This window comes from Dama dama, chromosome 6, assembly GCF_033118175.1.
Source record: "Dama dama isolate Ldn47 chromosome 6, ASM3311817v1, whole genome shotgun sequence".
NCBI lineage: Eukaryota > Metazoa > Chordata > Mammalia > Artiodactyla > Cervidae > Dama > Dama dama.
This window is the reverse complement of record NC_083686.1, coordinates 28845955-28869840: the sequence shown is the minus strand read 5'-3', so window position 1 is coordinate 28869840 and position 23886 is coordinate 28845955. Positions and strand designations below refer to the sequence as shown.

The following is a 23886-nucleotide window of genomic DNA, read 5'->3' as shown; positions in this document are numbered from 1 at the left end:
ACCTGTTAGATCAACTATTATCTTAAATGGGGGCTTCCCTCATAACTCAGTCCATAAAGAATCTGCCTGCAATGCAGGAGACCTGGGTTCGATTTCTGTGTCAGGAAGATCCCGTGGAGAAGGAAATGGCAACCCACCCCAGTATTCTTGCCTGGAGAATCCCATGGACAGAGTAGCCAGGTGGGCTACAGTCCATGGGGTAGCAAGAGTCAGATATGACTGAACAACTAAACCACTATCACCCTTATCTTCAATGAAATTTACATAATTAATAGACAATAGTAGCGCAAATGAAGTCTTAGCCTCTAATCTGAGTCCAACTCTTTACAACCTCATAGATTGTAGCCTGCCAGGCTCCCCTGTCTATGGAAAGAAAACTGGAGTGGGTGAGAAAACTGGAGTGGGTAGGCGTCCCCTTCTTCAGGGGAACTTCCCAACCCAGGGGGTGAACACATGTCTCTTGCACTTCAGACAGATTCTTTACTATCTGAGCCACCAGGGAAGCCAAGTAGTCTAGCAATGCAAAGACTTATACAGAACTCTGAATTTGTCATTTTCATGGTCACTAGAGTCATAATAAATAGCTTTAGTTTTAGCTTAAAAGACACAGAAATATTGACTATTTTAAACATGATAATAGCTCAGCTTTCACAGCTAAGTTCAATATTTGCAAATTAATATCAAAGCAATAGAAACTTTAAAATATCATTCAAAAATTTAAGAGAAATAATTTTTGTTGGTCAACATTTTCAGGATTCCACAAGCACAAATTTTGACATATATTAGAACAGTTAGATGTTATCCCTTTTGTTCTTATTGCAGTTTTAAAATGTATTATGATATCTACTAAAATATCTAAGGGTTTTTTTAAAATGTTTGGTTTATATCTAGAAATTTTATATTTTTATGCAAATACAATTTGGTTAAGTTTGAATTGCATAACTCATCTCTCCAAAAATCCAAACTTTTATTTGTTTTTTTTTTTTTTTTCTTTTTTCTTTTTTTTTTTTTTTTCCAGTGGGTTTTGTCATACATTGATATGAATCAGCCATGGATTTACATGTATTCCCAATCCCGATCCCCCCTCCCACCTCCCTCTCCACCCGATTCCTCTGGGTCTTATGCCATGCTCCACATTTATCTTTATGTAGCAACTAAATGATCAACATGGAAGAGGAATATAACTGATTTTGAAGGAGATTGCTGGGCACAAAAGCTTATACTAAAGAAGCAATGTAGCCTAAGGATATTGTATCACTAAGGTTCCAGTTAGAAAACCAGAGACCTATTCTGTTTTAAGGAAGAAGAAATTTGATACAGATTATTAGGTGTTGGTGAAATTGTTGAGAGAAACGGAACCATGAAAGGAAAGCTACCGCTCGATCTCATATGCTCTCCAAACCTTCAGAGAACCAGGACACAAAAGAAATTGCCACCGGTGATCACAGCTCCCCATCACAGGGGTGCCTGACTTACAAGAATGCCCTGAGTCTGCCAAAGCCCTTGCTCCTCCTTTTTTGCTGCCAGAGGAATTGTAGCATCGCTTCTACCTTTCTTCCACCTTCCAAACAACATCTGAGTAGTGCAACATCTGAGTAGTGCAACAACATCTTAGTATCAGTGTCTAACATGAAACTGCTGGTAAGGTAAGATATGAAGAAGTGCATTGAAGGATCTGGGAATGCTGCTGAGTCAGGAACAGCCATATGGGAAAGTCTATCCCTTTGGCTATTCAGCATTTTTATACATCTTTCCATGCATGTTGACCCTCCAAATTATAAGATTAACAATGTAAGTCTGCTAAATTTGTGACAATCTCTCTCATGGACATGGAAATGTGCTTAATCTCTCTCAAAATATAGGAAACCTGCTAATCACTGTATCCATTATTGTGTGTTGCTCAATCCTCTTTCAACTGTCACAATTTCACTTTGATATCTAGTAATCTGAAGACTAATTCTAAATTTAAACACACTGTATATAATATACTGGTGGAAGAGGAGAAGGTAAAAGGAAAATTGTATATGTATATACACACACATGCACAAATATATTACCTAAAACATTTAAGAAGAAAGTGTTCATAGTTAATATAGTCTTCATTTATGCACTTTGTCATTAGACCAAAATTGATATTTATAACTTTGTTCAACACATATTCTTTGTTCATTTGATCTCAGTAGGGATGTTTACAGGCTGTGTTCTTTTCCAAGCTGACTGACCCCAACCTTCATTCTTGGTGTCTTACCTGTGCTGGCTTGTGTAGATTCCATTCAGTTTTACTACTGAACATGGAAGTATTAAGAATCCTCTAGGATCTAGACATACATTCATTGTATATAACAACTACCCTACTCCCTCTTGATAATCTGATAAATTACTTCAATTGCTACAGTGATTCTTCTTTGCCTCTTGGCTCAATGACACTGTGATTCCAAAGTAGTTAAGTGGGATCTCAACTACCTGTTCATGGGAGCCATTTTTGTGTCCCCTAATAGTAGTATTTATCTTTAAGAACAAAAAATTTAAACCAAAAGAACCTAAAGGTGGTGGGCTGGGATGGAAAAGTTTTGCAATTGAATTATTACGAGTGCTGAAGAACAGAGTTGCTGCTACTTTCACCCCCTGGTACAAGAGCTTATGTATTCTCTTGTAGGGGAAAATAGTATCTTATTGTTGGTTCAAAGAAAATAAGAGTAACTTGTAGTACTGGTGTCATTCCAAAAGTTTTTGTTTCTCAAGGAGGCCAGTCTACTATTTTATAAAGCCCGTTATTTCTGAATGATAGATTCCATGGAAAGATTGGTGAATCCACTAGGTACCATATGATTGCATCCTTCTTTTCCTATAAAATATTTCTTGAGCAGAAAGCATAATGGGTAACACACTATGGAAATGAATAATGTATTCAGTAAGAATTTAGATAGCAGTGCTGACAAAAGTGTTTCATGGAGAAAAGGCATATTTATATCCATAGTAAGAGTCCTTTTTGCAAGAAAGGAATCTCACTGCAGTGGTGTTAGCTTAGTCAATTTCAAAGAAAGAAGACATGCTATTGAACCAGATGCAATATCCATGGATACTTTGTTGATAAAACAGTTAACTAACTACAGAGCAGCTTGGGGAAGAGGCTAAGTGACTATCTGGAATAGGTCGTATTATATACCTGACTACTGAGAGCCTCTCCTTTGGTGGGCATTTCCATGAGACACAAACTTACAACGTGTGCTCATTTAAATTGCTCAATCTGTATACTTCTTCCCCAGACCCTGTACAGTCCTGCAGCATTGGTCCATTAATCATTGGCAATTAATCATTGTATGTCAATATCTTTGGTAATCACTCAAGACAAACTATACAACCAGACGCACTAATCAACTTGGGGTCTACTAAGATTTACCTGATGCCTCTCAGAGCCACATCTGTTCCTTTTGGTTGGTGTCACCACATCTCATGGAACCATTTAGCCTGTCATCAGGAATTTTTCAAGAGGCCATAGGTATGGACGGAGGGAGAGGTGGTGACACAGCAAGAATAGATGTGATAGGAAATGAACTTATTTGCGTAACTTATAGTTTCTGGACCTACACAAGTCTGATCATATATGTTGTAGCCTGGTGTATCGGGTAATACCCAGAGTGCAACAGACAAATCAGGTCACATGATCTTTTATTTTTCTACCATCAGCAGTTCTCTCTCAACCTAAGCAAAATAGCAAGCTAGAAACTGTGAAAAGGCAATTTGCCATTTTCATGGAAGAATACAGGTTTTCTGTGAAACCCTTAGGATTGGATGTGTTTTTATCACTCTAGAGTTGAGAGGATTTCCATTTATTATTGCAATCTTTCAAAATCTTTTAAACACAACTAGAGCTCTACAACCTTAAGACCAAAGTGGCAGAGTAGCTGAGGATCTATAGCGCAAATCTCCTGCAAAACCTCTTGCTCTGGGCTTCTCTAAAACTTAGCAATATTAGGGGTTAGTTAGCAAATACATCAGTTATCTATGAGTAAATATTGTTTGTAAAATCCAGATGAACCCAGCAAGTGCCATGTTTCTTAGTTGCTAAAGGGTAAAAACGCAGCAACTGGCTTTCCCTTTCAACCATTCATGCCTTGGACCATTATCTCCCTGGACACTTCATTAGATGCCAGGTTCCTGAATTTTCATGGCTATTATCTCCTACCTGCTGGTATTCATGTGTTTTATCAAGGCATCAACTGTATTAGCTAATGTCTGCTCAACAGGTCTGATTAATATGATTTCTCATTTTAGTAGACCAGTAACAGGAAGGTGGGTAAGGTCCCTGTGAACTAGATTATGAAACAGGGCCGAAGAATTGACATAGTTTGACAAAGCCCTGAGGTAAAGGAGTGAAGATATGCTGTCTTTACACAGTAAAAGTAAACAAGTTCTTGTAGTCTTTGAGAGTTTCCATGGAGAGAGAGATTTTTTCAGACACAGAACTGCACCCCAGGTTCCAGGGGCTCTGCTGATTTATTCCTGTAAAGAAGTACTTCTGGAATAGCAGAGGCAAGAGAATCAATACCTAATTTAAATTTATAATAATATTTTGCCAGGTTCTGAAGCTTACTTTATTTCACTTTAAAATTTTTCAAATTTATTTAATAGTTTTATTGATTTATGTGTATCTGATTTTCAAAGAACTGCTTATATTCAATGTGTACAATTTAATGAGTTTGGACACATGAGAACACTTGTGATACCATCACCCCAAGCAAGGTAATAGATAAAGCCACCACTTCCTGGAGTTTCCTTGGGTCCCTTTGTTTTGGGTTTGCTTTGTAGTAATAACACAATATGAGATCTACCCCCTTCACACAGTCTGAGGTGCACAATATCATAATGTTAACTGTAGGCAAGCTGTTGTTCAGCAGATCTCTAGACTTTATTCATCTAGCATAACTGAAACTTTAAAACTGTTAAATAACAACTCCCTATTTCCTCTACTGCCTAGTCCTGGGCAACCAATATTGCATTCTCTGCTTCTAAGAGTGACTGTTTTTAGATACCTCTTGTGAGTGGAATCATGCAGTATTTATCTTCCTATAACTGGCTTATTTCACTGAGCCTGATAGCCTCTTGGTCCATGCACGTTGCCACAAATGATAAGATTTCCTTCTCTTATAAGGTTGAACAACAGTCCATCGTGTGTGTATGTATATATGTATACACATATAGGTTAGAGGTTAGTGAAAGAGTATATCCGCTAAACCCTATATATATGCCCACCATTGTTGGAGTGGCAGAGTATGTTTCCTTAGCTCTCCTCCACCTTGCAAATCTCACGTAATGGCCTTTCACCACTTGTCTAACCCAGGGCAAAATAAGATTTTTGATTTTTCAGCTCTTGTGACCTGGGAGCATACAGACAAGGCTGAGAATGGCTCTCAGCTATTACCAGGCAATCTGACATGGTGTTATGGGTACGAGCCATCCTACTTGGGGTCAGATTCTGCTTCTACCACATACCAGTTGTGTGACCTTTGGTGAGGACCTGACTTCTCTGTGACTTGGTTGTGCTAGCTATGAAATGTAGATAATTTCCCTAACTTGAAGAAATTTTGAGAGTTAATGCAGATAGACTGTGTAAAGCAATGCTTGACATATAATAAAACTCAATGAGGTAAGGAATTATTATTAAAATCTAAATATAGAGTACAATTTTGCCAAAATCCAAATAAAAACATCTGACAAATTATCTATTTGTAACTGTACATGAGGTTTTAAGATATTTTTCCCCATGAGTCATAATAATTTAACATCTCCAGGTGTACTTTATGTTTAAGGTAACATATTCTGATAGCTAGTTTGGGTCTAATTAGCATTGCTCTTAGGTAAGGGAGGTATCACTATCTGAGGACTCAGAGTAATACCCTTTAATCACCATTTTTTGAAGGCCAAGGAAGAATTTCAGTTTTTAGCACTTTTTTTTTGGGTAGGATCACAGATGTGTGTTTTGTTTTTTTCTAATGTTCATCTTGTTGTTCAGTCACTCAGTCATGTCCAATTCTTTGAGTCCCCACGGACTGCAGCATGCCAGGATTTCCTGTCCTTCACTATCTCCCGTCTTCTACCAATTCAGCATCACAGTAATCTAAGTCTATACCCCAACTACTAATGCCAAAAAAAGATGAAGTTGAATGGTTCTATGAGGACCTACACGACCTTCTAGAACTAACACCAAAAAAAGATGTCCTTTTCATCATAGGGGACTGGAATGCAAAAGTAGGGATTCAAGAGGTAATTGGAGTAACAGACAAGTTTGGCCTTGGAGTACAAAATTTAGCAGGGAAAAGGTGAACAGAGTTCGGCCAAGAGAAGACACTGGACATACAAACACCCTCTTCCAACAACACAAGAGATGACTCTATACATGGACATCACCAGATGGTCAAAATGTTCATCTTAGAAGTCTAAAGAATTAAAATTCCTTGAAAGAATTGCTCACTACCCATAAAATAATAAAACAAAAACAAATGACTTTATAACCTAAATTTCTCTAGAATTATTTTTCCAGAAGCACTGGTTGCAATGTAGTCATATAGATATTTTGCAAGCTGGATTTATAGTTTATGTTTTAAATTTTCAAAAGTAAACATACTGTAATAGATTACAAAAAAATGGTTGCAGTTCTTCATCCTTCCCTGTATCTACACTCTTCTCTCCTAAAGAGATTAAGACTTTTTCTACCCCTTGAGTCTAGGCTGTGCTTATGACATTTGTCAACAGGAAGTGATGGTATTTCCAGGACCTGGGCTTTGTGACTTTGACTCTTTTGCTCCTCTGTCTTTATCACAAGAGCATGCCATGTCCCAGCTAGTGTACTAGAGGATGAGACTTGTGAAGACACCTGAACGCAGAGCTGACTCTGCTCAGTGTCCCAATCAAAGCCTCAGACACACTGGGAAAACCCAGTCAAGAATAGCAAAGCCAACTTATAGCTGTTCAAAAACATGTGGGTGAACCCCACCATGCGCAGTTCAGATGATCAGATTTCCCAATAACCTTAGAAGGAAAACAAAATTATTATAGGCCTCTAAGTTTGTATGGCTGTTTGTTACACAGCATTTTTGTAGCACTAGATAAGTGTGCATGACCCAAAGATTAAAAAAAAAAAAAAACCTAGCAGTGTGTATACTTAAATTCAAAAGTATTTTTGTTTAGGAAAGTCAGAAAAGCATCATTACCCTGTCTTTGATTCTTTTTCTAAATATGCAAAGATTTCAAAAACATTTCAGGGGAAACCTGGAATATTTGCTTTCATAACCAAAAGCAGGCTTGAATTTCTTATTCTCAAAGAATCTGTAGGCAACAGAAACAAGTCAGAGGAGCTTATTCATTCTTAACATTTTACTTTCTACACATACTTGCTGCCTCTGTTGAAATAAACAGGATAATTTGAAGAAACGAATGGTCTCCCTTTAGTGTTGCCGTGCAGCAGGAAGTCAGACTCTAAAGAAAAAAAAAAGTGTTGTTAAGTATTTTGGGGACGTGGAAATAATCTGAAGAAAAGTAAAAGAAAAATATTATAGTGTTGAGCAACACAGTTTCAAGCACTCAGCACAAAAGTTTAAGACAAAATATTAATTGACATAAATAAACAAGATCATCTACAGTATTGCTTGAGAAAGACAAGAGTAATTATTTCTCAGTAACTCCACTTTAACTCAGGACCAAGTGAAATTTTCCAGCTGGGGGAAACAGGACATGGGAAAAACCACGAGAGAGGGTTTAAGTTAATGCAGGAAAATCCAGTCTTTCACCTATAATGTGCTAGTCACCCTACTAGGTGCTAAGGACACTGTCTTGGCCATAAGAAATGACTGGTAATCTATATGAAAAGCAGAATGAAAGCATATATAAGATGGGAGTCGTAAAATTTGCCTACATAATCAGAGAATGAGTCACAGAGGAGAAAGTCGGTGACTATGTCTCAATGTATGTTTATAGTTTACCAGATAGGGGGAAAAAATGTAGCAGAAATAAAAAGAAATTGTGTATATAAAGGCAAGGAGATGTGTACAAGTAACTCATAATGGGAAAACTCCAGCTAATAGAATAGGTGCTCTCAGACAGAAAATGATAGAGATAAAATATGATTAATGATGGGATGTTAATTTATCTGCGGCAATAGGTAACTGTCTCAAAACTCAGTTGCTTAAAGGACTTCCCAGGTGGTGCTAGTGGCAAAGGACACAGTTTGATCCCTGGGTCAGGAAGATCCCCTGGAGGAGGAAACGGCAACCGACTCCAGTATTCTTGCCTGGAGAACCCATGGACAGAGGAGCCTGGTGGGCTACAGTACATGGGGTCACACAGAGTTGGACACGACTGAAGCGAGTTAGCACACACTTACACACAGTTGTTTAAAAGAACGTTTATCTTATAGTTTCTGTGGCTCAAGAAGCAATGAGGTATGTTTTAGCTGTGTCTTCTGGCTCACAATCTCTCATGAGACTGCAGTGAAGTTCAATACCAGAGTTGTGGATTCATCTGGTGACACAGAAGGGGAGGGGTGTGCTTCTGAGCTCACTTACATGGTCATTAGGAAGATTCAGTTTCTTGTGCGCTGTTAGCCCTAGGTCCCCTTCAATTCCTTGCTCCTCTCTCTAGGCAGCTTACAACTTGTCAGCTTGCTTCATCAGAATAAGCAAGCAAGAATAGCCAGAGACAGAGAATGAACAAGATGGAAGTCACCATCCTTTGTAACCTAACCTCAGTAGTGACTTCCATAAATTTTGTCATATTCTGTCCTTTCAAAGCAAGATTCTAGGTCCAGCACCCATTCAAGGAAGAGGGAGGGCAGATGATACGATGGCATAGACATAGATACCAGAAGGCAGAGATCATTGGGGCTATTTTAGAAATAGCCTCCAAAAGATAGCAAACACAATTTCATCCATCAGGAGTAGTACTCTGAAAGAGATGGATGATGAAGAAAAGTGAAATTGATGATGTATGCAAGAGGCAAATTGGGGAGGACATTTAGCAGCCCAGTGGAATGACAGGAGAGTTTGCACAGGAGGGATATACTGATCCCAGAGCTTGAGATTAAGAAATACTAATGCTTATCACCAGAGATCTATTAATAAAAGGGTTTCAAGTGCCTCAGCAAAGGCTTACAGCTTCCAGATGAGCACAGCATTAGCCCACAGTGGTGGGAACCCTTGTTCCCTACTCCTTCCTTGAGATGTATTGCTGCTAGGGTGATGCTTGCACCATCACCTGCTTGTCCAACTTGAACCTGGACATGAGTAGGCAAATGTCAATCCACCTGAGGAGCCCATGTTCGGAGAGAGGAATCTGAAAACAACCAGCCCAGGCAGCTCAGGGAGAAACTACTGAATATGACAAAGGTAATTTGCATAAAAATGGTATCAAGAACCTTTTAAAAATTTAACACACAGAGCACTGAAAGACTGAGAATGAAAATCATTCCTTTGGAATCAAATCATTTTGTAGGCAAGTGGAAGGAGATAATGTTAATAATTGAAGACTTAATTAGTGACCTGGAATATCAAGTTAAAGAAATGGTCCTTTGGAAAAAATTGAGATAAAATACAATGTGATGGGAATAATGGATACCTAAAATGCAAATAATATTAATTCTAGAAGAAGGAAATGGGATGGAGAAATAATAAGCAATTTTTAAAGAAATGGGAGAAAAAGTTTGGTCTGAAGGAAGCTTTCTTTTCCAAGAAATTGAAAGAGAAAGAAAGGTCCAATGTTTATGTTTTTAAAGAAAATGCTAGTCATGTGTTAGCATAAATATTTAATTCTGATGAAAATGAATTTATTCTCCTACTATAATAGAAAGTAATAAAAAATTTACCCATTTTTCTCTCATGCACACTGTTCCAGCGAAATGGTCCATTTGGTGATCCATCCCACCACAATTCCCGGTCTCATTTCCTTCTGCTGGCGCACCCTTCCCCCAGTGACAGAGGGACTATTCACTTTTATTGGAAAACAAAAGTGAGTATTTTAAAAGTTACATCAAGACAACAGCCTGTGAGATCTGCAGAAGTCTCACCACTGCACTGCTTCAGGAATCTTGTCTCAGCCTATAAGCTTCCCTGTTGACCCCATATGAAATACCAGTCACCACTACCCTTGCAATTCCTATCCCCCTGACCCTACTTAATATTCCACCTTGCAGATTATGCATGTACCTGTTATTAGCTCTTCCCAACTCTGCTAGTAAAACCTCCTTGTTCTGTGTTTACTGCTGTATCTCCAGTGCCTAGAACAGATAGGAGCACGTGGTAGGCATTCAACAAATATGTGTTGAATGAATCAATTAACAAATGAGTAAATGAGCAAAGTAGAGAACTCAAATAGACCAATTTTTTTAGAAAAAAAATGGGAAGGGAGCAAGCAGATGGGTCTAGCTGACATAGCATAGAGGTGATCAAGTATAAGCTTCTGGAGTTTTCCTGAGGTTCATGTGTGTGACTTTTCCTTCATTAGCTGAATGTCTTTGGACACATTTCTTTATTTCCAAGTTTCCTCAATTTTGAAATATAGATAATAATTACAGCTTCTAACTAATAATTCAATCATGAGGATTGACTGTCTTAATAAGAGTGAAGCACTTACTTTACTTAGTAAATATATCAGTGAGTGGCATAAAGGTACCCTCTTTTTGTTAAATCTTTTGGAGAATAACACCCATGCTATTTAAGCTACTTTAATGAGGAAAGCAGAAAAATATAATGCTATGTCTTGTGAAGAGCATCTAAATCTCACCTTTGACTAATTTCATTTATGACTACAGATTTTTTTCTAATAATCTGAAAATTAGCTGTGTCCAAAGAGCGATGGAGTATGACCTACAAAAGAGTAGCCTATGGACACAAAGATAATTAATTGTAGATTGTTAAAAGGAGTCATTAGATCAACACAGTTTTGTTTTTTTGTTTTTTTTTCTTGTTTTTTTGTTTGTTTGTTTGTTTTATTTTTTTTATTAGTTGGAGGCTAATTACTTCACAACATTTCAGTGGGTTTTGTCATACATTGATATGAATCAGCCATGGATTTACACGTATTTCCCATCCCGATCCCCCGTCCCACCTCCCTCTCCACCCGATTCCTCTGGGTCTTCCCAGAGCACCAGGCCCGAGCACTTGTCTCATGCATCCAACCTGGGCTGGTGATCTGCTTCACCGTAGATAATATACATGCTGTTCTTTCGAAACATCCCACCCTCACCTTCTCCCACAGAGTTCAAAAGTGTGTTCTGTATTTCTGTGTCTCTTTCTCTGTTTTGCATATAGGGTTATCGTTACCATCTTTCTAAATTCCATATATATGTGTTAGTATGCTGTAATGTTCTTTATCTTTCAGGCTTACTTCATTCTGTATAAGGGGCTCCAGTTTCATCCATCTCATTAGGACTGATTCAAATAAATTCTTTTTAATGGCTGAGTAATATTCCATGGTGTATATGCACCACAGCTTCCTTATCCATTCATCTGCTGATGGGCATCTAGGTTGCTTCCATGTCCTGGCTATTATAAACAGTGCTGCGATGAACACTGGGGTGCACGTGTCTCTTTCAGATCTGGTTTCCTCAGTGTATATGCCCAGAAGTGGGATTGCTGGGTCATATGGCAGTTCTATTTCCAGTTTTTTAAGAAATCTCCACACTGTTTTCCATAGCGGCTGTACTAGTTTGCATTCCCACCAACAGTGTAAGAGGGTTCCCTTTTCTCCACACCCTCTCCAGCATTTATTGCTTGTAGACTTTTGGATAGCAGCCATCCTGACTGGTGTGTAATGGTACCTCATTGTGGTTTTGATTTGCATTTCTCTAATAATGAGTGATGTTGAGCATCTTTTCATGTGTTTGCTAGCCATCTGTATGTCTTCTTTGGAGAAATGTCTGTTTAGTTCTTTGGCCCATTTTTTGATTGGGTCATTTATTTTTCTGGAATTGACCTGCATGAGTTGCTTGTATATTTTTGAGATTAATCCTTTGTCTGTTTCTTCATTTGCTATTATTTTCTCCCAATCTGAGGGCTGTCTTTCCACCTGACTTATAGTTTCCTTTGTAGTGCAAAAGCTTTTAAGTTTCAGTAGGTCCCATTTGTTTAGTTTTGCTTTTATTTCCAATATTATGGGAGGTGGGTTATAGAGGATCTTGCTGTGATTTATGTCGGACAGTGTTTTGCCTATGTTCTCCTCTAGGAGTTTTATAGTTTCTGGTCTTACATTTAAATCTTTAATCCATTTTGAGTTTATTTTTGTGTATGGTGTTAGAAAGTGTTCTAGTTTCATTCTTTTACAAGTGGTTGACCAGTTTTCCCAGCACCACTTGTTAAAGAGGTTGTCTTTTTTCCATTGTATATCCTTGCCACCTTTGTCAAAGATAAGGTGTCCATAGGTTCATGGATTTATCTCTAGGCTTTCTATACTGTTCCACTGATCTATATTTCTGTCTTTGTGCCAGTACCATACTGTCTTGATGACTGTGGCTTTGTAGTAGAGTCTGAAGTCAGGCAGGTTGATTCCTCCAGTTCCATTCTTCTTTCTCAAGATTACTTTGGCTATTCGAGGTTTTTTGTATTTCCATACAAATTGTGAAATTCTTTGGTCTAGTTCTGTGAAAAATACCGTTGGTAGCTTGATAGGGATTGCATTGAATCTATAGACTGCTTTGGGTAGAATAGCCATTTTGACAATATTGATTCTTCCAATCCATGAACACGGTATGTTTCTCCATCTGTTTGTGTCCTCTTTGATTTCTTTCATCAGTGTTTTATAGTTTTCTATGTATAGGTCTTTTGTTTCTTTAGGTAGATATACTCCTAAGTATTTTATTCTTTTTTTGCAATGGTGAATGGTATTGTTTCCTTAATTTCTCTTTCTGTTTTTTCATTGTTAGTATATAGGAATGCAAGGGATTTCTGTGTGTTAATTTTATATCCTGCAACTTTACTATATTCATTGATTAGCTCTAGTAATTTTCTGGAAGAGTCTTTAGGGTTTTCTATGTAGAGGATCATGTCATCTGCAAACAGTGAGAGTTTCACTTCTTCTTTTCCTATCTGGATTCCTTTTACTTCTTTTTCTGCTCTGATTGCTGTGGCCAGAACTTCCAACACTATGTTGAATAGTAGTGGTGAGAGTGGGCACCCTTGTCTTGTTCCTGATTTCAGGGGAAATGCTTTCAATTTTTCACCATTGAGGGTGATGCTTGCTGTGGGTTTGTCATATATAGCTTTTATTATGTTGAGGTATGTTCCTTCTATTCCTGCTTTTTGGAGAGTTTTAATCATAAATGAGTGTTGAATTTTGTCAAAGGCTTTCTCTGCATCTATTGAGATAATCATATGGTTTTTATCTTTCAATTTGTTAATGTGCTGTATTACATTGATTGATTTGCAGATATTAAAGAATCCTTGCATTCCTGGGATAAAGCCCACTTGGTCATGGTGTATGATTTTTTTAATATGTTGTTGGATTCTGTTTGCTAGAATTTTGTTAAGGATTTTTGCATCTATGTTCATCAGTGATATTGGCCTGTAGTTTTCTTTTTTGGTGGCATCTTTGTCTGGTTTTGGAATTAGGGTGATGGTGGCCTCATAGAATGAGTTTGGAAGCTTACCTTCATCTGCAATTTTCTGGAAGAGTTTGAGTAAGATAGGTGTTAGCTCTTCTCTAAATTTTTGGTAGAATTCAGCTGTGAAGCCATCTGGTCCTGGGTTTTTGTTTGCTGGAAGATTTTTGATGACAGTTTCGATTTCCTTGCTTGTGATGGGTCTGTTAAGATCTTCTATTTCTTCCTGGTTCAGTTTTGGAAAGTTATACTTTTCTAAGAATTTGTCCATTTCATCCAAGTTGTCCATTTTATTGGCATAGAGCTGCTGGTAGTAGTCTCTCATGATCCTTTGTATTTCAGTGTTGTCTGTTGTGATCTCTCCATTTTCATTTCTAATTTTGTTAATTTGGTTCTTCTCTCTTTGTTTCTTAATGAGTCTTGCTAATGGTTTGTCAATTTTGTTTATTTTTTCAAAAAACCAGCTTTTAGCTTTGTTGATTTTTGCTCTGGTCTCTTTAGTTTCTTTTGCGTTTATTTCTGCCCTGATTTTTAAGATTTCTTTCCTTCTGCTAACACTGGGGTTCTTCATTTCTTCCTTCTCTAATTGCTTTAGGTGTAGAGTTAGGTTATTTATTTGGCTTTTTTCTTGTTTCTTGATGTAAGCCTGTAATGCTATGAAACTTCCCCTTAGCACTGCTTTTACAGTGTCCCATAGGTTTTGGGTTGTTGTGTTTTCATTTTCATTCATTTCTATACATATTTTGATTTCTTCTATGATTTGTTGGTTATTCAGAAGCGTGTTATTTAGCCTGCATATGTTTGAAGTTTTAACAATTTTTTTTCCTGTAATTGAGATCTAATCTTACTGCACTGCGGTCAGAAAAGATGACTGCAATGATTTCAATTTTTTTGAATTTTCCAAGACCAGATTTATGGCCCAGGATGTGATCTATTCTGGAGAAGGTTCCGTGTGCACTTGAGAAAAAGGTGAAGTTGATTGTTTTGGGGTGAAATGTCCTATAGATATCAATTAGGTCTAGCTGGTCCATTGTGTCATTTAAGCTTTGTGTTTCCTTGTTAATTTTCTGTTTAGTTGATCTATCCATAGTTGTGAGTGGGGTATTAAAGTCTCCCACTGTTATTCTGTTACTATTAATTTCCTCTTTCATACTCGTTAGTGTTTGCTGTACATATTGCGGTGCTCCTATGTTGGGTGCATATATATTTATAATTGTTATATCTTCTTCTTGAATTGATCCTTTGATCATTATGTAGTGTCCTTCTTTGTCTCTTTTCACATCCTTTATTTGAAAGTCTATTTTATCTGATATGAGTATTGCGACTCCTGCTTTCTTTTGGTCTCCGTTTGCGTGAAATATTTTTTTTCCAGCCCTTCACTTTTAGTCTGTATGTGTCTCTTGCTTTGAGGTGGGTCTCTTGTAGACAGCATATATAGGGGTCTTGTTTTTGTATCCATTCAGCCAATCTTTGTCTTTTGGTTGGGGCATTCAACCCATTCACATTTAGGGTAATTATTGATAGGTGTGGTCCCGTTGCCATTTACTTTGTTGTTTTGGGTTCACATTTATACAACCTTTCTGCATTTCCTGTCTAGAGAAGATCCTTTAGCATTTGTTGAAGAGCTGGTTTGGTGGTGCTGAATTCTCTCAGCTTTTGCTTATCTGTAAAGCTTTTGAATTCTCCTTCATATCTGAATGAGATCCTTGCTGGATACAGTAATCTAGGTTGTAGGTTATTCTCTTTCATTACTTTCAGAACGTCCTGCCATTCCCTTCTGGCCTGGAGGGTTTCTATTGATAGATCAGCTCTTATCCTTATGGGAATCCCTTTGTGTGTTATTTGTTGTTTATCCCTTGCTGCTTTTAGTATTTGTTCTTTGTGTTTGATCTTTGTTAATTTGATTAATATGTGTCTTGGGGTGTTTCGCCTTGGGTTTATCCTGTTTGGGAGTCTCTGGGTTTCTTGGACTTGGGTGGCTATTTCCTTCCCCATTTTAGGGAAGTTTTCATCTATTATCTCCTTGAGTATTTTCTCATGGCCTTTCTTTTTGTCTTCTCCTTCTGGAACTCCTATGATTCGAATGTTGGGGCGTTTCACAGTGTCCCAGAGGTCCCTGAGGTTGTCCTCATTTCTTTTGATGCTTTTTTCTTTTTTTCTCTCTGCTTCATTTATTTCCACCATTTTATCTTCTACCTCACTTATCCTATCTTCTGCCTCCGTTATTCTACTCTTGGTTCCCTCCAAAGTGTTTTTGATCTCATTCATTGCATTATTCATTTTTAATTGACTCTTTTTTATTTCTTCTAGGTCTTTATTAAACATTTCTTGTATCTTTTCAATCTTTGTTTCCAGGCTATTTATCTGTAACTCCATTTTGTTTTCAAGATTTTGGATCATTTTTATTATCATTATTCTAAATTCTTTTTCAGGTAGATTCCCTATCTCCTCCTCTTTTGTTTGACTTGGTGGGCATTTTTCATGTTCCTTTACCTGTTGGGTATTTCTTTGCCTTTTCATCTTGTTTAGATTGCTGTGTCTGGAGTGGGCTTTCTGTATTCTGGAGGTCGGTGGTTCCTTTTTATTGTGGAGGATTAACCCAGTGGGTGGGGTTAGACGATTGGCTTGTCAAGGTTTCCTGGTTAGGGAAGCTTGCGTCAGTGTTCTGGTGCTTGGAACTTGATTTCTTCTCTTTGGAGAGCAATGGAGTGCCCAGTAATGAGTTTTGAGATGGGTCTATGTGTTAGGTGTGACCTTGGGCAGCCTTTATGTTGATGTTCAGGGCTATGTTCCTGCGTTGCTGGAGAATTTGCATGGTATGTCTTGCTCTAAAACTTATTGGCTCTTGGGTGGTGGTTGGTTTCAGTGTAGGTATGAAGGCTTTTGGACAGTCACTTATTACTTAAAGTTCCATGTAGTCAGGAGTTTTCTGGTGTTCTCAGGTTTGGGGCTTAAGTCTCCTGCCTCTGGATTTCAGTTTTATTCTTCCTGTAGTCTCAGGACTTCTCCAACTATACAGCCCTGATAAGAAAACTTCTTGGTTAATGGCTAAAAGGTTCTCCCCCATTAGGGACACCCAGAGAGGTTCACAGAGTTACATGAAGAAGAGGAGAGGGAGGAGGGAGATAGAGATGAGCAGGAGGAGAAAAAGGGGGACTCAAGAGGAGAGAGACAGATCTACGCAGCTGTCTGTTCCCAGAGTGTTCTCCGTAGCCCAGTCACCTACAAAGATTCACAGAATTGGATTGGGAAGAGAAGGGGAAAGGAGGAAATAGAGGTGTTCTGAGGTAGAAAACAGAGAGTCAAGATTGGGAGAGAATAATCTCGGTTTAAAAATAGGGCTTCTCTCTCTCTTTTTTTTTTTTTTGGTAAGGTTATAGTGTATTGAAAATGAAAATTAAGGAGTAGTAGAGGAGTACTAGAGGACTTTAAAAGAAATAAGAGAAAAAGAAAAATAGAAAATAGAAGAGAAAAAGGAAAGAAAAAAAGAACAAAAAAGAAAGAAAAAGAAAAAAAAAAAAGAAAGAAAGCAAAAAAAAAATTTTTTCCCCCTAATTAAAAAAATCGTAAAAATCTATGGAAATGAAAGTTAAGGAGTAATGGGGGAGTAATAGGGGATTTTAAAGGAAAATAAAAGAGAAAAAAGTAAAATTGTATCTAGGAGTTTCTCTGGAGCTGTTGCGGTCAGTGTGGGTTCGGCTCAGTTTCAGATAGCTCCTCGTTCCAGCTTACACTTCTCGATATCTACAGGCCCCTTCCGGTGTAGTCAGTGTTTCCTAGAGGGATTTTAATCTGTTGCACCGGTCCCTTCTGAAGCGGTTCCCTTTGTTTATTTGGCTTCTGTTTGCCGGTCTCTTCAGAGCCTCATTTCTGCCCTGACACAGGCAGGCGGAGGTGGACTCTTATTCAGGTAGCTAGTTCCGTCGCTCTGCGGGGAGGGGCTGGCGCTGCAGGGAGGGGCTGGCGCTGCGGGGACGGGCTGGCTCTGCGGGGAGGGGCTGGCACTGTGGGGACAGGCTTGCACCACAGGGAGGGGCTGGGGCTGCCGGGAGGGGCTGACACTGCTTTCTCCGTCTGCGCTGCTCAGGCTCCCGGCTGGTCTATATGGAGGGTGCTTCGCGCTGTGCGAGGTTCCAGCCCTCGGGTGTTCCACAAAAGCGCTGAACGAAAAGCTGCTCCTGCTCCCTGTGCCTTCCCCGTCCGAGCGGTCCAGGCAGCCAGGGGCTTGGTGGGCGCACTCTCCCCAGGTGTGGCGCGCCCACTCCCTTCCACGGACCCAGTTTCAGTTTCCGCTGGCGCCAGTCGGGTGCATGCGCCTTCTGCCCTCCGCGTCCCCAGCCCCAGTCCCCGCCCGCGCCGGTCGGGTGCCTGCGCCCTGTGTCTCGCCGCGACCTTCCCCTCCCCCCTGCCTCCTGCCTCCGGAGGGGCTGGGCCGGTCCGCAGCCTGCGAGCTCTTCTCTGGATTTTCTCGGTCTCTTTGTTCTGCGAACGGCCGGCAGTGTGTTCGGGCCGGTTAATTTTCTCTCTCTCTTTTGGTCTCCCACAGTTCAAGTTGGCAACTCACAGAAGCTCCCTCCGATTGTCCTCAGGGCCTTCAGGCCCGGACCCTACCCCAAGCAATGCCGCCTAAGACTTCCCGGGACGGATCTCCGTCCTTAGCTCTTTTTTCTCACTTTTTATCTTTTATATTTTGTCCTACCTTCTTTTGAAGACAATGGGCTGCTTTTCTGGGCGCCTGATGACCTCAGCTAGCGATCAGAAGTTGTTTTGCGAAGTTTGCTCTGCGTTCAGTTATTCTTTTGATGAATTTGTAGGAGAGAAAGTGGTCTCCCCGTCCTACTCCTCCGCCATCTTGGCTCCTCCTTCCATACTGTCTTGATGACTATGGCTTTGTAGTAGAGTCTGAAGTCAGGCAGGTTGATTCCTCCAGTAGAAAAAGAAGTAAAAAAAAAAAAGAAAAAGAAAAAGAAGTAAAAGGAATCCAGATAGGAAAAGAAGAAGTGAAACTCTCACTGTTTGCAGATGACATGATCCTCTACATAGAAAACCCTAAAGACTCTTCCAGAAAATTACTAGAGCTAATCAATGAATATAGTAAAGTTGCAGGATATAAAATTAACACACAGAAATCCCTTGCATTCCTATATACTAACAATGAAAAAACAGAAAGAGAAATTAAGGAAACAATACCATTCACCATTGCAACAGAAAGAATAAAATACTTAGGAGTATATCTACCTAAAGAAACAAAAGACCTATACATAGAAAACTATAAAACACTGATGAAAGAAATCAAAGAGGACACAAACAGATGGAGAAACATACCGTGTTCATGGATTGGAAGAATCAATATTGTCAAAATGGCTATTCTACCCAAAGCAGTCTATAGATTCAATGCAATCCCTATCAAGCTACCAACGGTATTTTTCACAGAACTAGACCAAAGAATTTCACAATTTGTATGGAAATACAAAAAACCTCGAATAGCCAAAGTAATCTTGAGAAAGAACACAGTTTTTAAAACTAATTTTATCATTGCATTCTAGGAGGCATTTCATAAAATTTGACATAAAAAGTCTTTCCTAATTAATGTGCTAACATACAGAAATAAATGAAAACTGTTTAAGTATGACAGAGTCTCCAAAGTCCAGCTGGAAAAATTCTAAGAAGTGGATTGTTTAGGCCATTTTTATTGAAATAGAAATAAGATAAAGATGGCCATGATCACTGTAGGTGTTGTGTTTATTATTACTCAACATGAAAGTTCCAAAGCATCTGCAGTAAGTCAAGAAAATAAACAATTCTGATGAAAGCTATAATACAGTCAAATAACCTTTCCACTGACTGAGGAAAAAACCCAACTTTCAGGGGGAAATATACAGAGAATTTCTACAAATAAATAAAGAAATGACAACCAACTCAATAGACATGTTGCTTGAGATACACGACAAGAATACTGGAGTAGGTAGCCATTCCCTTCCAGGGATCTTCCTGACCCAGAAATCAAACCCAGGTCTCCCACATTGCAGGCAGATTCTTTACCATCTGAGCCACTGGGGAAGCCCAAATATACAGAGAATTTCTACAAATTAATAAAGAAATGACAGTCGACTCAATAGAGATGTTGCTTGAAATAGAGATAGGAAGTTCTCAGCAAAATAAGTCTAAATAGTAACTATATGGAAATATGTTTATCCTAGTAATAATGAACTATACATTAAATTAAAAATTAGATCATACTTTTCACATATGAAGTCAGAAGGGGTGATCATACCCACTTGCCTTATTAATTGCTGATATTTATCAAGCACTGATGATGTACTAAGCACCATTTTTCATGCTCCATATTTGTTAATGCACTTATTCTTCATAACAAATACATGATTTAGGTACTATTATAATTATTCCCATTTTACACCTGGTTAAGCTGAGGAACATGGAGTTTTAGTAATTTGTTCAAAGTCATAGAATTAAAAAGTTGCAAAGCTAGAATTTGAACCCAAGCAGACTGGCTCCAGGCTGTGGTTTTAACCACTACTCCAGATTTCCCTCATTGCTGTCAGCAGTATAGGAAAAGAGCCCTTCTCATATATTACCCATTGCAATGAGAATTCTAGCCTCTTTAGAGAGTAACAGTACAATATCTATTGAGATTAAAATGTTGTGTATACTTTGGCCCCACATTTTACTCCAAGGAATCCATTCCCTAGGGAAAAACAACTCAAGAATGCAAGGATATGTATATGAGACTATGGATTACAACATAGAGTACTCAGGAATAGAGGTTAAATGGATGCATAACTGTAGAATAACAATTAAAAGACTATTGCATTCCTATAATGAACCTTGTAATTTCTTCCTTAATATTCATTTCCATATTCCTAGAAACTTTATTTTTATTCGGCAATTTTTTCTATATATATCCCCTTCAACCCATGCCAATCGTCCATGTTCTTTGAAAGATGGTTACAGTTAATTCTACCTTAGTTTTAAGCATGAGCTACATAACTGAGGTCATATTAGTGCAATAAAATAGTATTTTCTGCAATGATGGAAATGCGCAAGATAGTAGCCAGCAACCAATAAGCTACTGAGTACTCAAAATGTGGCCAGTGTAACTAACAATACAATTTAACTTTAGTTACATGTGGCTGGTATTTACCATATTCGTGCAACCTCAACTAATCAGTGCACTATCATCACCTGAGCACAATAATTAGTGCAAGGATGGTGATGTTACTGATTCAAATCATGGAAAATAATCGAGTTTTCCCACGGCCTTCTGGGAAAGAAGTTTTCTGCCTCTTTTTAGAATGTGCTTTTCACAAACTCTCTGGACGCAGATAAGGCATTATGTAGTCTCAGAAGTAATTGAGGGCCTTACTGAAAACATGAAAGAAAGTCATCTTTAGAGTAAGTAGAAACAAAGGAAGACAAGTGTGGACAAACACAAACCAGTTTCTTTTTGATGCTAAACTATTGAATAAAACTAACTCCGTAGTTGATCCTACTTCTATTAACATATTGTCCAGTAACATATGCCATGAATCACTCTTATTATTAAACACATCTCTTGTGCGTCTCCTCTTGGATTGGAGTATGTAATAGATTGTATCAATCAAAATAAGATTTAAAACTTTCAGTTGAAATTAGTTCTAAGAAATATTTTAAAGGCAAAAAGCAAGATGCATAAAGATTATGATGTTACATTTAAATGAATGATTCAAAAATACTTAGAAGTGAGAAATTACAGACAAAGGGAGAAGGCTAGAATGATGCATATGGCAAAGGATTAGAACTGGAGGTATCAGTATGAACTTACATTTAGGTTAATATAGAGAAACATGGTTGCACATAAAAATAGATGTGTGCATATATAGGTGCTGGTGTACATGTTTATATTTCCCTGCTCTGTCAGCTACGAGGGCTTAGAAGCAATGATTCTGTTCTTTCCCTCCAACAAGCACACCTAGACCTAGATCTTGGTTTCCAAAACTATGCTCCAATAACCAAAGCTCCTTAGAGAAAAGGCTGAATATGGGATTGGGGCAAGAAACTTACTAGGTGAACCTGAAGCATCTCATAGTGCCAAAAAGTAAGCAAGTGTCTCCCCTCACCTCAAGACAAAAAGATCAGGGAGTATGTTAAAGGAAGTGAATATGAGAGCTCCCAGTAACCAAAGCTGAAATAATCTGAGCAACAAAACAAATGAACTAGTATTGAATGATAATCCAAAGTATAAGGTATATCTCATGAGTCCATCTTGATGTAAATAAACAATGAATAAAGAAATGGGAAAAAGGAGACAACTCTCTATAAGAATTCCAAATAATTTATATAGCTGTATACTTCATCTTCAAGATGCTGGAGCATACCCCTCAACTCCATAAGTGTGGGCTCTGCATGGTAACTTCCTTCCAAAGAGTAGAGTATGGAGAGTGGGGAGAAGAGTGGCTCTATGGAGGAAAAATCAGACAAATACACCTCAGCCAGGAGATTAAAGTCAATGTCAAAAGTGACAGTCATACTAATAATAGATACCCTTGATATATAATTATAATGACACAGTTTCTGTGGTCTCTGTACAAAATACACAACCTCCATGTATGTAATCATGGGAAAAACAAGAGATAAATGTCATTTTTAGGGACTATTTGCAAAATACATGACCAACACTCTTTACAACTGTCAAGGTTATCAGAAACAATGAAAGTGTGAAAAGTTGTCACATCCAAGTGGAACTTAAGGAGATGTGGTGGCTAAATGTATTGTGGTATTGCGAATGGGGTTCTGGAACAGAAAAGGACAGTAGGTAAAAACTAAGGAAATATGAATTAGTTAGCAATAATGCAACAGTACTGATTCAGTAATTTAACAAGTGTACTATACTAATATAAAATATTAATAATAAGGAAAACTGAGTTTAGAATATATGGAAATTCTCTGTGCTATCCTCTAAGACAGTAGTCTTAAGCATCATGTAATAATGATTGAGGGAGTGAGAAACTGGAAAGTAGAGTCAGAGGAAAAAAGACTGTAGCAACATGGAAAATACCCAAAGCATAAATCAATCAGAGCATGGAATGTAAAATATATCAATCATTTTGTAAGCATATAATACTTAAATATGCTTGTGAACAATTCAAATATTCCAGAAATATAAATGAGAATACTGATGAAATCTTAGGATCAAGCAGGGAGGTTTTTATTCTTTTATTTCTGTTATTTTTATGCAGTACCATAGTAAAATATCAGGACCAAATAATGTAGACACTTGATGAGGGAAAAAACATAATTCTGGACATCATCCACAGAAATTATGATCAATTGATCTGGGGTTATTTAGCTTGAAGAATTTGCTTTTTTTTTTTTTTTTTTTCAGCAAACCAATCCCTCAGGCTCCAATGTGTCTCATACCCTAACATGTTTAATAAACATACTGAAATACAATGAATGTCAGTATGTTTTGGTAATCTCACCTAGCAGAGCCATGGATTCATAGAGAAGAGTATAATTAAATATAATGCTCAGAAAGACATGAAGGAACTGATATTTTATTGAATTTTGACAAGTGAGTAGGATTCTGGGCTGTAAGATAAAGAGTGTGGCCTACAAACAAAATACAGATAGCACAGCCAAGGTAGGGAGGAATGAATGACATACTTTATGTATTTGGGAAAGAGCAAAAGGGCCCCTCAGGCCACAGGGCATAAGGGATGGGCAATAAGTCTAGGACAATAGGTAAATGTCAAGTGTAGCAAATCACCATCACTCTGTGAGACCTCTTTCTTCTAGTTTATCACTAATCCATTTTTGTATTAAAGAATCAAATAATCTAATTTGGTCTATGTCACAGGAAAAATACTATGAAAGGATTGATTGCAAGAAGAGAGTTGGGTGAGACATGTTTTGTATATTTGATATTTGGGGAAAATGCAATATTTTATCTTTATTATAACTATAACTAAATAAAATTGATTGTACACATTTGTTTGCATCTCAGTTTATGAAAACTGGATGCAAACTACTCCCCTAACAAGCATGTATCCCCAAAATGAATATTAAGCATCAAATGCATTAGAATAGACAAGAAATCAAGATTAGACTGAAAAGAAGTCATTGGCTTTGACTTAGGAAGTAGCCTTAAGAACAGATTCACTGAAGAGTGAAGGCAGGCACCAGTATGGACTAAAGACAGAGAATATTATTTTTCTTCAGGAAAAATGATGAGTGAGTGCTAGACAGAGAGGCAAATTTGAGAGTCATTTTAGCACAAATACGACCTAATGTATCTAAACCAT

General features: G+C 38.0%; 1 protein-coding gene across 2 annotated transcripts in view; it reads left to right on the top strand.

Moving 5' to 3' along the window:
- Positions 1–23886, top strand: part of NPFFR2 (neuropeptide FF receptor 2) — an 83574-nt gene that overhangs the window by 25645 nt on the left and 34043 nt on the right. Inside the window, exon 2 of one of the 2 annotated variants that reach the window (XM_061145222.1) lies at positions 9886–9999. The exons of the other annotated variant lie outside the window; for it this stretch is intronic. Within the exon in view, the coding sequence (XP_061001205.1) occupies positions 9890–9999 (110 nt within the window). The 5' untranslated portion in view covers positions 9886–9889. The remainder of the gene's footprint in view (positions 1–9885; positions 10000–23886) is intronic. 2 annotated transcript variants of the gene reach the window in all.